Below are 14828 nucleotides of genomic sequence, written 5' to 3' on the forward strand. Positions count from 1 at the left end.
TGAAACCAGCACCAGCCTTGGCTGGTGCTAGCTAGCACCACTATTGGTGCTGATCTTTAAATACTAGCACCAACAATGATGTTGCTTTGCGCAAATTAACACCGTGTTAGTGCTAGTTTGCGCAAACCAACACCAATATTGGTGCTGCTTTGCACATGTTGGTGCTGGTTTTCGTAAACCAATACTAATGTGCGCAAATTCGTCTATAAACCAACACCAACAGTTGGTGTAAACCAACACCAACAGATGGTGTTAGTTTACGCAAATCAATACCAACATGCACAAATTAACACAACATTTGTATTGCTTTGCATAAACCAACACTAACATGCATAAATCAGCACCACATTGGTATTGCTTTGTGCAAACCAGCACCAAGCACCAGCTGACCAGCACAAACGGAGTTTAAAACTAGAACCAATAGTGGTGCTGGTTTGAGCAAACTAGCACCAAGGTGGTACTGATTTCTGCACATTGGTGTTGGGTTGCGTAAAGCAATACGAATGTGGTGTTGATTTGTGCACATTGGTTCTGATTTGTACAAACTAATACCAACGTGTGCAAAGCAGCACCAACATTGGTGCTAATTTGCACAAACCATCACCAACAGTGATGCTGGTTTTTAAAGACCAACATCAATATGATATTGGCTGATGCTGATTTCAAACTTATGATAGTACTGGTCTTTAAAAATTAGCACCCACGCTAGTTAAATAGTTTTTATAAATTTAATATTAAATGAATAAAATAAGATTGTAATCAAGAGAGTTAAATAAGATTAATAAATTTAATTAGTTTAAAGTAGAATAATCCTATTTTAACTCAAGATAAATATATTATAAAATTGATTTTAATAGAAAGTAGAATAGTCCTACGTTCGATAATTATCTGAGACACATTAATTTAAAAATTAACTAAAAAGATAGATCATACCATTAATATTACTAAAATATTATAAATATTATTAAATAAAAAAATCTAATTAAAAAATCTAAAAAAATAATGAGCCGATGGTTAGCCTTCTTACTCGTCCAGACTCGTATAAGGTTTTGTTCACTATCTTACTGGGAATCCTATTAGAAGGGTATACTAGAGTCTTAAGTGTGTCATCCCGTACAAATTCTGATAAAGAAATGAATGTTATCATATTTTTTATCATGTCATTTATAGTTTGGTTCCATCCTAGGTTATATCATTCTGATGAGAAGTATAAAATATGATGTATTGATAAAGTAGTATGGGTTGGTCCATCGGATTGACTCATCTCGTTAAACAATTTAAATAGATGTGGTTAAATCGACGAAAATGAAAAAAAAAAAGCCTAAATCTTGGTTTTCTTTCTATATTTTTTTTAATTAACGAACAATCATCATTTTGTGATAATAGATAAATCTATTTCAAAACTGACTAAAATCAACTATAGCCATCAACCTAATGCTATGAAATCAACTAAACCGCCTACAGCCTGATAGCAATTGATGGAAAGCAAGAATCTAAAGCATGCATTCAAGTCCACACGAATACAAATAGTAGATTTGTTACGTATCTGATTTTATCAAATTTTATAGCGAAATAAACAAAAATAACAACACAAATTAAACAGAACCTAATTGCAGCGGAAGTGCCACCGCATCGTCGTATCTGAAATATAGAGATCCAGCAGAAATTTAAGATGTTTTGTTTGAAAATCCTACTGTAAGATGCAGATATATACATCACTTTGTATGCTTGATTGGCAAGCAGTTAATTTAACTCAACAAGAAAAACTCACAAAATGTATGCTGATCATAATTTTGGTCTTGAAGATTCTACCCAGGTGTAGCATATTCTTTGAGATTTCCAAGCTCCCAACTTTATATTGTCACAACAAAACAGGTATTGGTTTCCTATGTACTTTGTTCAGCCTTCACTGATACAATTGCTGCTAGTGTAACCGGTTAATCTTGAAAGTGACCGATTCGATCCCATAAAATGTTTCTATCAACTATCAAAATAAAACTAGAGAAATACAGATGAGTGAGTCCTAATAAATGACTTAATATCACGAGTGATTGAAATAGCACGGACGTATAAAGTGTCATGTATATTTTGAACCTGAGTCCGTCTTAGTTCTTAATTACCCGAGTCCTGAGGGGAAAAAATCATATGAAAGGGTAATGAAATAATTAGATAGTGCAAAAAAGCAGGGGACAAAATTCACGTAGATTTGTGGATTCATCTCTCACGCATGCAAATCTGTTTCCAAAATGTTGAATCAGGTAACTTCAAATTTGGGATGATCAATCTGATTCCATGAAAACTTTTTATGCTCATGACAAACGATTTAAAAGCACAACATCCCATGAGACGATCAATTCGACCGTCAGGATAACTTAGAAAGTTTCGTGGCAAATGGTTCATAAGCACACCATCGCATCCATAATTATGTAAATCTTTAGGAATGAAATCACAGATCCTGGAGATACTGGAGGATAACTTTCGTTGCACATTGACACTATGTAAAATTAATCCTCTCTTTTTCTGTCTGCCAATTTATTCTCATGTGTCAATCCCTGTCTGCCATTGTATTCTGTCTGCATTAACTGGTCATGGTTAATGAAATGGTTTATTTTCTTTTTTCTTTAGTCCAAAAGTAAAAGTCCAACGGCAGCTCCAAGCCATGCCCCAGCACGATGGTCTTTCTCTTCCGTAAGTTTCCTCTGTCAGTAATTTTTCTATCCGTTGAATCATGCATCTGCCCGCCCATGTACTTTCGGACGGTGCGATAGTTGCAATATAAGTTGTAATTATATAAGATTTTAGAGTTAAAATTTGATACTTCTAAATATGTCCTTTCTAATGGCTTGACTATTTATCTCTTTTGTATTAATTTAAGGATAGATTATCAGGGACGCTAAGGAAGAGTGAATCAGTTTTTGATCACATGTATCTGCTCGTTCATTAATACCGTTTGATTCAAGTTATCAAGGATCAATTTAAATGATAATGTATAAATTATAATCTTAATTATGTGATTATAATTATATAATTAAAATAAAAAAGAATAAAATATAATCTAATATTATTTACTTGAATCTATATACTATAAAAAAAATTAGAAATTTAATTGTTTTATTAATTCGAGTCATATTTCGAATTATATTCCTCATTTACTGACGTGACGAACATATTTTATTATTAACAATAACCTTCCATCAAATATACCCTTGGAATATTTATTATTAATTGATCCCGTCTAGAAACAGTAAGAGACGGACTGCTAGTGGGATCACCGGGAGGAATGTGGGGCTGTCGAGAGAGGTCGGTGAGTTATCCTCGAGGTTGACTAAGTCGTTGTGAGCTCGATTGAATCATCTGGAGAGCCTACTAAGGAGTAAGAGAGTGAGGGAGGGGGTTAAAATGGAGTCCGGATTGCCTCGGCCTTCCACTCCGACACTCAAGTCAGTCTCCAACGATGCCAAAAAATGGAGAAGATGAATAGTGCAGAAGAATAATGAAATATAAGTGTACGAAATAATGAGCGTCTATCATACCTTGGCTCACGGGGTGGGGCTTTTTATAGGATGAATGAGTGATGTGTCACATTCGTGGCTATCAGAGGAGACGGTGCACTTCTGACATGATATCATTGTTAGTATAGGAAATATCAAATAATAGGAATTAATTTTTTAGGGTTTCAATATTTGACAATATAACAAGGTATGATCAAATTGACCAAGGGTTGATCCAAATAGAATTTGATGTTTGGAAGTAAGTGAAGTCTAGTCAGGTCAAAGTTGACTAGATAACTAATAAGAAGAAGTCTAGTCAGGACCAGATAACTAACAAAGAAAGTAGTAATTGAAGGTTAGGTGTTATAACTCGACGTTTCTACCCTATAATGTATCCAATTATATATTTTAGTGTGTTTCATGCGTTTGGATCTTTGTTAGTCTCCATTCCAATTCTTATATATTTTATAGATATTTTAGATATTATTGGATTATATTACATTTTGTAGAAATTAAGGGAGACAATAATTAAGAGGAGGAACACCAGGTTGATCCACTCACTGTTTGGTTCAATTTCTAGATGTTTGAGGGAGATTAAGTGAAGAAAGAGTCCAATTTCAAAATTCTTTAGCAAAATCAAAAGTCCAATTTCAAAAACCCAAATCCAATGCTTCAACTGAGAATAAAACCTAAATCATCTTGGTTTGATCCAGTTCAGGCCTGTTCAGTTCGGTCCAAAGGCTTGGCCGGTTCAAGTGGAGCTTTAAAGGACGAATACTGGTTTATTTGAATGCAGTTTGGTCTAGGTTTTATTGTGTCGATTTCTTCCCCTTCTCCCGCATGCCCAACACCCACAATCCTTTCCTTCCCCGATCGAACTCAAAGAAGGTGACTTCAGCAATTTTCGACGGATTTACAGCGATGATGATCATCGGGTAGCATCGGTGTGGTATCTCTAGCGAGGTTCTTCATTCCCCTCTCATCCCAGTCGGGTTCCCTGCCGGACACGGTGAAGAGGCAGCAACATTCTGGCGGGGGCTTCAGTTCTTCGCGTTCTTCTTCCTCCCGAGCCCCCCCCCCCTTCCGCGTGAGTTTTGTCGGACATGGTGGAGAGGGCGGCGACTCTTCGACAGGGCTTTGAGTTTGGTTCTTCTCCGGCATTCATCCATGTTTCTCGACCTCCAGCTAGAGCTCCAAGCTTCTTTGCCGGGAATCGTGAAGAAGCAATGACTTAGGGTTCCGACAACCCCTTTTTCTAGAGGATTCTAGGAGGAAGTCTACCAATTTTCGGCACCACAGGACCTAGTGTAAGTACTCGTGGTAATTTTGATGTGATCAATCAAGTCAAGTTAGATCCTGTGCATATTTAATGTCTTATGTCTAAGTGTGCAGAAACTTAGGAGCACAGTAAGTCGAGCGAAAGACACAGCTAGCGAGAAGGATGACATGGGAGAGAGTTGCGGGGCTTGGTGCATCCCAGGGAGAAGGTGTTGCGGAAGAATATGCTGGTAGACGAGAAGGAAGCGGACGTCATTTCCGAGGGACAAGAAGCCAAAAAAAAGCTTGCTCAAGGAGAAGGCCGAAAAATGAGTTCGGATGAGCCTTATTTTGGATGACTGAAATCACATAAGCGAATGGAGCTGAAACAGAGAAGAAATTGGACAGTCAACATGGAGTTAACTGTCCAGGCCCCTAGACTAGTTTGGGTGCTTAAACCCTCTGGGGATAGCTTAGGGCGCCTCCTCGAACAACCCTGTTCGAAGGCTGGTCAATACGGTCTGGGTGCTCGAAGTTGTTCCAGGCGCCCGAACCAGATAAGTTTTATCCAGCATGAGCCTGTTGTGAACCATTATGTTGTGGATAAAGTTTTATTCACGCCTAGGTGCTCGGACCCATTCCAGACGCCCAGAGCTGCCACATCAACAAAAGATTAGATTCGACTAGCAGACTATAAATAGAGTCCTGATTTTAGTAGTTCAGAATAACACTTGGAAATGAATTGTGTGCTTCAACTTCTAGTTCTGTTCTTTTCTTTTCTACGCTTTCAACGTTGTAAGAGTTTACTCTGCCTTTGGAAGAAGAAGATTTTAGTGAGCTACATTTACCTTGGATTAGCAATCTTTTGATTACAAACCAAGTAAATATTTCTTACCTCTATTTTTATTTGATGCATTTACTTTTTGTTTATAAACAAGTATTTGCCTAACTTAGTCCAAAGTTTGAGAAAGGAGATTCCTTTAATTTTAGATAATTCCCCCCCCCCCCCCCCCCCCCCCCCCTTTTGCCGATCGCCTAGGGACCTACCTCGAAGCACAGCCGAATGTGAACGAATATGTTTCAAGGAAAGTGCGTTGAACGCGGACCTCAGTATTATAGTCAGTGCATTCTCTTCCTGACTCGGCGATCAACTCCCGATTCTCCTATGCACCACATCAATTCCACAACTTAGACCAACGAAAGCTTGGCAGAACCAGCCCTGCTGACAGCTTGAGATTATTCGCTCAGGTCATCTCAACAGATAAGTTAGAACTAATTTTGGCGTAATTTCAATTCAATAAATTTTCCAAATATCTCTACAACTGATTATCCAACAAAGTATATCGGTGAGCAAGAAAAACTCACGCGATGCTTCCGTGGGACAAGAAACCGAAACGGAAGACTGTTCGAGGAAAAGCTAGAGTTGGGTTCAGGTGAACTCAACTTTGGAAGGCAGGAGGATCACCCAAGCGACCGGAGATAAAACCAACGACCAGAGAAGGTGTCGGACGGTCATCATGAGGTTGACTCATCTGAGTGCCCGGATCGTCCGGGCGCCTAAACCACCAGGGTGCCCAACAGGTGCCTAGTCACAGTGAATCACTCTGTGGGTCCATGTCAACAGCGGTCCGAGTACCGGGACATGGTCAAGGCTCCCAGATATAAAAAAATTCATCGTCAAGTCATTATGTGAAGATAAAGTTTATCACGCTGGGACTTCTGGAGAAAGTCCAAGTATCTATAGATTTCACGTCATCAAATGACTATTTTCAATCAGTGAACTATAAATAAAATAGAATCCTAATCTTCTTTCCTTGACCACAACACTTACTGATTGGCAAGCAGTTTATTTAACTCAATAAACAGAACTCACAAAATGTATGCTGATCATAGTTTTGGGTCTTGAAGATTCTACCGTAGCAGATTCTTTTAGATTTTGCAAGCTCCCAACTCTATATTAATTGTCACTGCAAAACAGGTATTAGTTTACTATTCTTGTACCGTATGTTCAACTTATACAATTGTTGCAAGTAGAAACAATTTCTCACTAAGTTTTCAATAGCTCATCCAATTAACAAAAGATGATTCATCTCAGGTATGTTTTTTACCGTCCATCTTAAATTATGTGAAGTTAAATAAATTAATAGATAAATCAAAAAACCAACTAATAGATGGAAGGGATTTTTTTTCTTTTAAAATCATCTAATTCTTTGGACCATGTGTTGGCGATGAAGCATGACTTCTTCCAACTATTCTTATACAATATGTTTCACAGCAAAAAGTCTAAGACATTTCCGATTCTTAAACACTTCAATAAGTACTTTTTATAATTTTCTGACATCAATATCACATAAAATTGACTATTTTTTTCATAATAAAAAAAAATTCATATAACTTTTGGATGGACCCTACATTAATAATCACATATTATTTATTATTTTTTATTTAATATTTCTATATAATTTTAATTAATATATTAATTAATTATGATCTTTAATTTAATTTATTTATAATTTATAATTAAAAATTAATTAACATAAATTTAATTTAATTAAATTTATAATTTTTATTTAATATTTAATAAACTTTCGAATATATAATTTAAACTTATCGAATATATTTGTTTTAAAAACAAAGAGTAAAATTTTAATTATTACTAATAATTTATAAAATAAATCATTATAATTAAATGTTTTGTCAAATAATTTATTTTTAATTATTTTGAAAGAATTAATTATTGACATTTTTCAAACAGGCTCTCAAACTAAAAACCTTAAATAAGCTTCTTTTTTTTTTGTTGAATTTTTTTTAATTTTATAAAATTTTGGCAAATTTTACATGGGAGATGCACTGAATCCGGAAAAAAAAAATCATCTATATGAAAGGGGTAATGAGATGATTAGATAGCGGGGAAAAAGGGGACAAATTCATATGGATAATGTTAAATGGTCAAAATTTGATCAACTAGAATTCATATATACATATATGTACAAGGATATTTTAGTAATATCATATGTATATGTTAATTACATGTATGTACATACATATATTATGATTAAACAATAGAGAATTTTAATTGATCCGATTACTCAATTCATATATATTTGTCCTTGGATATGCGCCTCACACATGCAAATTTGTTTCCATGATGCATTGAACTAATAAGAGCACCTCTAAAGCAAATTATGTAAACTTTGTGGAAGGTTTATAAAATTAAAAAACTTTTAAAAAAATCGATAAATCTCAATGGTCAAAATTTGACCTATGAATTTACATATAATAATATTTTATTATTATATGTAATCTTAATTAATGTATGTCAATAAAAAAAATAAATGTAAAGGGTTTATTTTGACTTGTCAAATTATGGCTATTTAGTAGTGTCCAAAATTTTTATAATTGTATAGGAGAGATTTGAGATTTTTAATTTAAGAGTAGCTTTGAATCTTTAAATTTATTATTTTTTTTTAAGGTGGAGTCATTAATTAATTAATGTGCACTCTTTCCAAATCATTAAAAAATAAATTATTTAATAAAATATTTAATTATAATGATTTATTTCATAAATAATTAGTAATAATTAAAATGATATATACTTTTTCTTTTGAAAATAAATATATTTGAGATAAATTTAAAAAAATATACAAATAATTATAATTAAATTAAATTTATAAGTAAATTACATATTAAATAAAAATTATAAATTTAATTGAATTAAAAAACATAAATTTATTAATTATAAATTATAAATAAATTAAATTAAAGATTGTATCAAATGAAAAATATATAAAAATACTAAATAAAAAAATAATAAATAAAGATATGTAATTCATAACTTTGAACAAACAGACAAAAATTATATGAAAATTTTTAGTCGTGGAAAGAATAGTAATTTTATATTTGTGATGTGATATTGATGTGATATATTGAAAATTAAAAAAAAATTATTGAGAAGTTTAACTATTAAAAAGGCCCTAAGAAATTTTTATACGTGCTATGTTAGGAACTAAGAAAATTTATTGAAAGATTTATTGGAGATGTCCTCCACCAACTTCCCAGTGGCTTTTATTAATGGCAATGGAACTAACAGGCCATCAACTTCTTCTTCCTTCAAAGAGTGAATTGCTCGAGTGGAGAGTCCCTTCCGGTTCCCCTATCAGAAAAACACTTGATATAATCGGCGTAAAGTACTCCTCGATACTTTGGCACCTCGTCATCCAGCAGTATCTCCTCGATCGGGCCATATAGAGTCTTCTCATCGGTGTTCGGAGCAAAGAACATCCCCACCGACAAGCGAGGCCCTTGCCGGCTCGCCAACACGCGATGCTCCACGCTGATGAACTTGTCGTTGCTGATGAGCTACCAGAGAAGGAACGATTTAGATGTATCAACAGAATTTTTCATGAAGAGCAACAACGTCGAAGAATCTGTTTACCTGCAGGAGATCGCCGACGTTGACCACGATCGCTCCGGGAACAGGCGGAACGTCCACCCAGTAACCCTTGTGACGCACCTGCAAGCCGCCGAACGCATTCTCCACCAACAGCGTCAGGCAGATTGGATCCGAATGCCTGGAAATGCTCATTGTGAGCTCCGGCTGTGGGCACGCCGGGTAGTAGTGTGCGGTCATCGTGCGCATGCTCGACAGGTTGAGCCTCTTCAGGTAGTCTCGGCTCAGTCCGAGCGCTTCGGACAGCAGCTCGAAGACCAGTTCAGCCAAGCTGACCATGTGCTGGTAGTAGGTCAGCGTCGCTTCTCTGCAGACGCTGGGGATTTCTTGGGGATTCAGGGAGGCGCCGAAGGAGCAGTAGAGCGTGTCCCTCCAGCTGGCAGCTCTCGCCACGAAGAGGTCGTTGTTGCTGAGGTACTTCACGTTCATCCTCGCTTCGCGATTGTAGAGCTTCGCCTTCTCCGACGGATCGAGCTCGTGGAACCTCCTGTTCCCCTGCAGCGAGGCTTCGACGATCTCCTGCGGGACGCCGTGGTTCACTAGTTGGAAGAATCCCCAGGAGCTCGACGCCTCGCGGACTCGACCCACCACCTCCTCCCTCCGGTGGGTGAGGCCGGAGAGGTCGATGATGGGGACTTGGAGGCCGGCGGGGGCGGCGGCGTCCTTGGGACCGGGGAGGTCGTCGGGGGAGTGGATGAAGATCCGCGGGAGCTCGGTGGTGCCGCTGTCGACGAGGCCTTTGACGCCGGCTTTGGTGGCGTCGAACGCGAGTAGCTCTTCCAGGCGGCCTTCGGAAACCGAGTGTGGTCCATTGCCGGCGACGGCGGTGGTTGCTGCCATCTAGTTAGCTTATGAACGTTTTCGCATTTATGAGGCTGGATGTGCTTTGTTTATACGAAACTTTGGCACTTTGTTTTAATTTATTATATCAAACCACGTCATTTTTTTATTTTTTTAATAGAAAAAACTATGAATAACAGTTTTATCACGGCACTGGCGCCGTTCATTTTCGTTCAATGTCTAGATGAATTTCAAGTGTGATCTAATAGTCAACACGATCGAGATCTATTTTTCATTTGGCGCATGATCTAACAATAAAAACGACCGATCAGATCAAATATACTTGAATCAGACTGGTACTCCATAAAAATATTCGATTATGAGTAATGAGCCGGTTGGGTTGAGCTTGTCTGAAAGGGAATTGGTTCGTAGCCTAATGGATCGCCATATCATAATTGGGGAAGGGGAGCGAAGTTCTGGGAAAATATCAGGTGCAATAGGATACGTTGCGAAAGAAGAATTTATGTATCATAAAGAAAAAAAAAAAAACTATAAAAGAAACTCTCAAGTCTCAATCACTCATCTTTCTCATTTTTTATTATTTTCTGCGCTCACTATCTCACTTAAGCATTAGAGGGGTCTGGTTGGGACTAGAGCGACACCTTGTGACTTTGTATTGATTTTGAACAGGAACCTTTACTATTCAGGGCGCTTAGCCATCAACGATCAAGAAATATTAGGCTGGGAACTTTCAAATTCTGCCGTATCACAGATGATATATAAAATTGTACTCTGCGCATCAATCTTCAAATAGTTGAACTTAGCGATCTTTATTCTTCTTCAACTGCAGTCCACTCGTACACATTAAAATCCCCGCTAAACTCTCGTTTCAAAGAGTGAAATGGCTGAGAATAGACTCTGTTCCAAGTCCTCTAGAAGCGAAAACCTGAAAATACTCTTGGAGAAGAATTTCTCGATATTTTGGGGCCACATTCTCGGACAATATCTCTTTGATCGGACCATACAAGTAATTGCCCTCGCGAACTCCAACAAAAAACATTGCCACTGGCAATCGAGGCCCTAGTCGATTCGTCAACACTCGATGCTCCACGCTTTTGAATTTACCATTGCTAATGATCTACAAAATAGGTCGAAGAATTACCTGACGGAGATCGCCGATATTGATGACTACGACTCCGGGAAATGGCGACACATCCACCCAGTGACCTTCGTGGCGAACTTGCAGGCCGCCGAGTTTAGAAATGCCCAGAGTGAGCTTCGGCTCGCACGACGGACTTTGTTGAATTTAAATTATAAGAAATTAAAATTTCAACTTATATGTATAGAGATAACCTGAGTAGATAATTTTAGACTGCTAGTAAAGACTGATTTCTGTTAATTACAGAGTACAGATCGAGCTCCGAGTTCAAGCAGCAAACTCCGAGCGGACTGAAGGACCGGACGGGTGAGTAGTAGATTGGTCGACCGGACAGACAGGTCGAGCGAGCAGTTAACCTTTCCGTGGATGGTAGGGCGGCCTAAAGGCAGGGAGGCCGAGCGGTCCAAACAAGTGACCGAGTGAGCGATCAACGAGCAGAGCAGCCTAGTGAACAGAGGGCCGAGCGGTCGAGCGAGTGAACTGCCGGATGGGCGTGCAACCGACCAAACGAAAAGGCCGCATTTTTATATTATATAATTTGTTTACTAGTAGATCTCGCTTGCTTACCTTCGTGTCGGAAGAACCCTCCTGCAATTTAATCAATTTTTCCCACATCTCCTTTGCGCTAGAAAATGGACCGACTCTATTCAGCTCTTCTTTTGTCAGACCGCATTGTAGAGTACATGTTACCTTGGCGTTGGCTTCGATCTTCTTCATCAAATTTGTGTCTCAGTTCTTGCATGATACTGATTTTCCAATGTCGTCGAGTGGAAGTACCATGCCGCTCTAGATGATCATCCATATCTCGACTTGCGTCTTGAGGTGGTACTCATTCGCCCCTTCCAGTAACCGAAGTCTTCGTCGCAGAATAGTGGTGGCCGAGCGATGCTTTATCCTTCTTGGTGGACCATTTAGAAAACGAGATCTTGCACACATAAATACAAAAACTTGTCCCAAGACTAGGTCTTGGCTTAGTAATGTAGCAGAGAATAAAAAAAGTATTTCACTAATTTCGAGAAAAAAATAATAAATAATAAATTATTATTATTATAAATTTTGTTAAATGCGATATTTCATCAATACTGACCAATGGTGAAAAAATGAAAATGACTTTTTCAAAAAAGAAATTTGGAGGAGAAAAAATGAAAGGCGTAAGAATATGTTTGTACATAAAAATGATATATATTTTACTTTTGTTTTTTTACATAAAAATGATATATATTTTACTTTCAAAAGGATCCCCTTGCTCGATTGGTAGTTTCATCAATTCAGAGCGACCTAGTTTTGATATCAATTGTAGGATCGAGATATGCTGGGGGAGGGGGGGGGGGGGGGAATAACACTTGTGACTTTTTCAGTGTTTCGGAAAACACAAAGTAAACCCAGCGAAAGAAATAAGAGAACAATCACTAACACTTTTGGTTACTTAGTTCGGAGTCTGTGACGACTCCTACTCCAAGGCCCACAATCGTTATCGCTTTCGTTGGACAATCACTATAAATCCAAAAATTCTTTACAAGTACAAGTATGAGGCTTTACAAATATTGAAATACAACTTGTTACCGACAACTTTAGTGAGATCAGTCTTCTCACTTGGTCGTCGTCGAAGCAGCGTTTGGATGTTGTTGAAGTGTTCCAGAGCAACACACAAGAGGGTAAGTTGTTTTGAGAAATTGTTGTTTCGAAGTGCTAGCCGAGACCCTTTTTATAGCCACCTCAGACCTGATCCAGATCCACTGATCTTGGGATCAGGTTTGATCTGATTCTGATTGGTCAACTGATCCCCTGGATCGATCGACCGATCCTACTCGAATCGGCCCAGCTATCGTCGAAGTTCTGCCGCTCGGATAAAGTCTTCGTTCGGTCTACCGATCTTGCTGTTCGGTCGACCGATCCCTAACTTATCTGGTCTGATTAACTCGACTTGACCACACTGATGCTTATCCCCTGTTCGGTTAACTGAAGCCCAAGTTCGGTCGACCGATCCCTTGGTCGAATCCGATCAGCTCGCTAGAAATCTGATCCTTCTGTTTGAGTGGTTGGTCGACCGATCAAGGCCGAATCTAACCTTGCAAAAAGTGTTAGTCTCATGCAAAATAGAGTTAGACAAATAGTGAATAAAGCAATATGAAAGAATAATTTTTGACAGCCTCTGGCCTATCCGATTCTGACTTTTGAATTTCCTCCGAAAACCCTAGGTCGAACTGATGCCTACTGTTCTTCAACGGGAAATGCATCCTCACCTACTTCTCTCAGGAGAAGTTACTTGTTGAGAGATCGGTTCTCTAAACCGATTGGACTTTTGCTCAGAGCTCGAGACTTCTGGTCTTCATGCTGGGCGCCCGCTCCATGACCCGTCTAGACTTTCACCTAGTCCGCGACCACTAGGATTTTCACCTAGAGTCCTCGACTCTAGGATCTCACCCAAAGTACATGACCTGCCAAGACTTTCCACCAAGGGTTACCACCCCCTAGGATCTAGGGTTACCTCCCCCTAAGCTTTTCCATTGTTGGTTGCTACTCGGAATATCGTACCGGTTCTACTGTATAAAAATTTTGTACAAGTCCTGAAGCTTTCCTAACAACCTATTGTGTTCTTTAGATATTAAATTCGGAATCGCAAACGGAACTTAACATTATTGATTCCAAATTTAACTTATATGTTCTTAGAGGTTTAGACTTGGATCGCAAACGATGCTTAACATTATTGATCCAAATCTATCCATGTTACAAATTCAATTAAATATTTATTTCAAAAATCGGCTCCCAAGTCAAATATGGCGAGGCACTTGGCCTTCTTGGGAATGAGAATATCCACCACTACCTCCACAAAGCCTCTTAATGAAATTCAATATTTAATTTTCTTATATAACTCTAGGTTTAACCAAAAAGAACAATCGAATCACAAGATCGAAAAACAAAGAAACACAAACTCGAAACAAATCTGAATATCTAGAATCTCTAGCCTCTTGTGTTTGGTATTTCAAATCTATACAAAGAAAAACTAGTATGATGTGGAATAAAATTACTAGTTATACCATTCTTTGTAAGCAACAACCTCTTGATCTTGTATCGTATTCTCTTCTTATTTCGGACTGTTGGTTGCTACTCGGAAAACCTAGAGGTTCCACTGTACAAAAATTTTGTACAAAGGTCTGAACCTTTTCCTAGCTACCATGTGTTCTTTTAAATTAAATTTTGGATCGCCTGCGGAACTTAACACGTTTGATCCAAAACTTAATCTATTTGTTCTTTAAGGTTTAGACTTGGATCTCCTGCGGAACTTAACACGTTTGATCCAAATCACCTAAGTTATTAATTCCATTAAATATTAATTTCCATAATTGGTTCCCAGTACTGACGTGGCGAGGCACATGACCTTCTTGGATATGGGAACAACCACCACCGACTAGACAAAACCATTTATGGAAAGCTAATATTTAATTTCCTAAAATAACTTTAGGTCAACCAAAAAGAACAATCAAATCACAAGGAAAAGAAAAATAAAAGAACACAACTTCGAAAAACATATTCGAAATACTAGAATCGTAAGCCTCTTGTATTTGGTATTATTTCCATAAATAACTAGCATGATGCGGAAAGGAAAAATTACTAGTTATACCTTCTAAAAGACCTCTTGATCTTCTACCGTATTCCTCTTCTAACCTCGGACGTTGTGTGGGCAACGATC

At 37.9% G+C, this 14828-nt stretch overlaps 1 protein-coding gene across 1 annotated transcript; it reads right to left on the reverse strand.

Moving 5' to 3' along the window:
• Positions 1 to 8747: 8747 nt before the first annotated feature.
• On the reverse strand, positions 8748 to 10086 carry LOC121973677 (1-aminocyclopropane-1-carboxylate oxidase homolog 1-like). Its single transcript, XM_042525065.1, has 2 exons — positions 9184 to 10086; positions 8748 to 9107 (listed from the first exon to the last, which is right to left on the reverse strand). Exons 1-2 carry the CDS (start codon positions 10036 to 10038, stop codon positions 8859 to 8861), a joined length of 1104 nt encoding a protein of 367 aa, XP_042380999.1. The 5' UTR covers positions 10039 to 10086; the 3' UTR covers positions 8748 to 8858.
• Positions 10087 to 14828: the final 4742 nt, after the last annotated feature.

This window comes from Zingiber officinale, chromosome 4A (assembly GCF_018446385.1).
Source record: "Zingiber officinale cultivar Zhangliang chromosome 4A, Zo_v1.1, whole genome shotgun sequence".
Taxonomy (NCBI): Eukaryota; Viridiplantae; Streptophyta; class Magnoliopsida; order Zingiberales; family Zingiberaceae; genus Zingiber; species Zingiber officinale.

Coding starts and splice junctions, on each gene's coding strand:
- LOC121973677 (XM_042525065.1), bottom strand. CDS start 10,038: ATGGCAGCAACCACCGCCGTCGCCGGCAATGGACCACACTCGGTTTCC. Junction 9,108..9,183: donor ACGTCGGCGATCTCCTGCAG/GTAAACAGATTC, acceptor CTTCTCTGGTAG/CTCATCAGCAACGACAAGTT.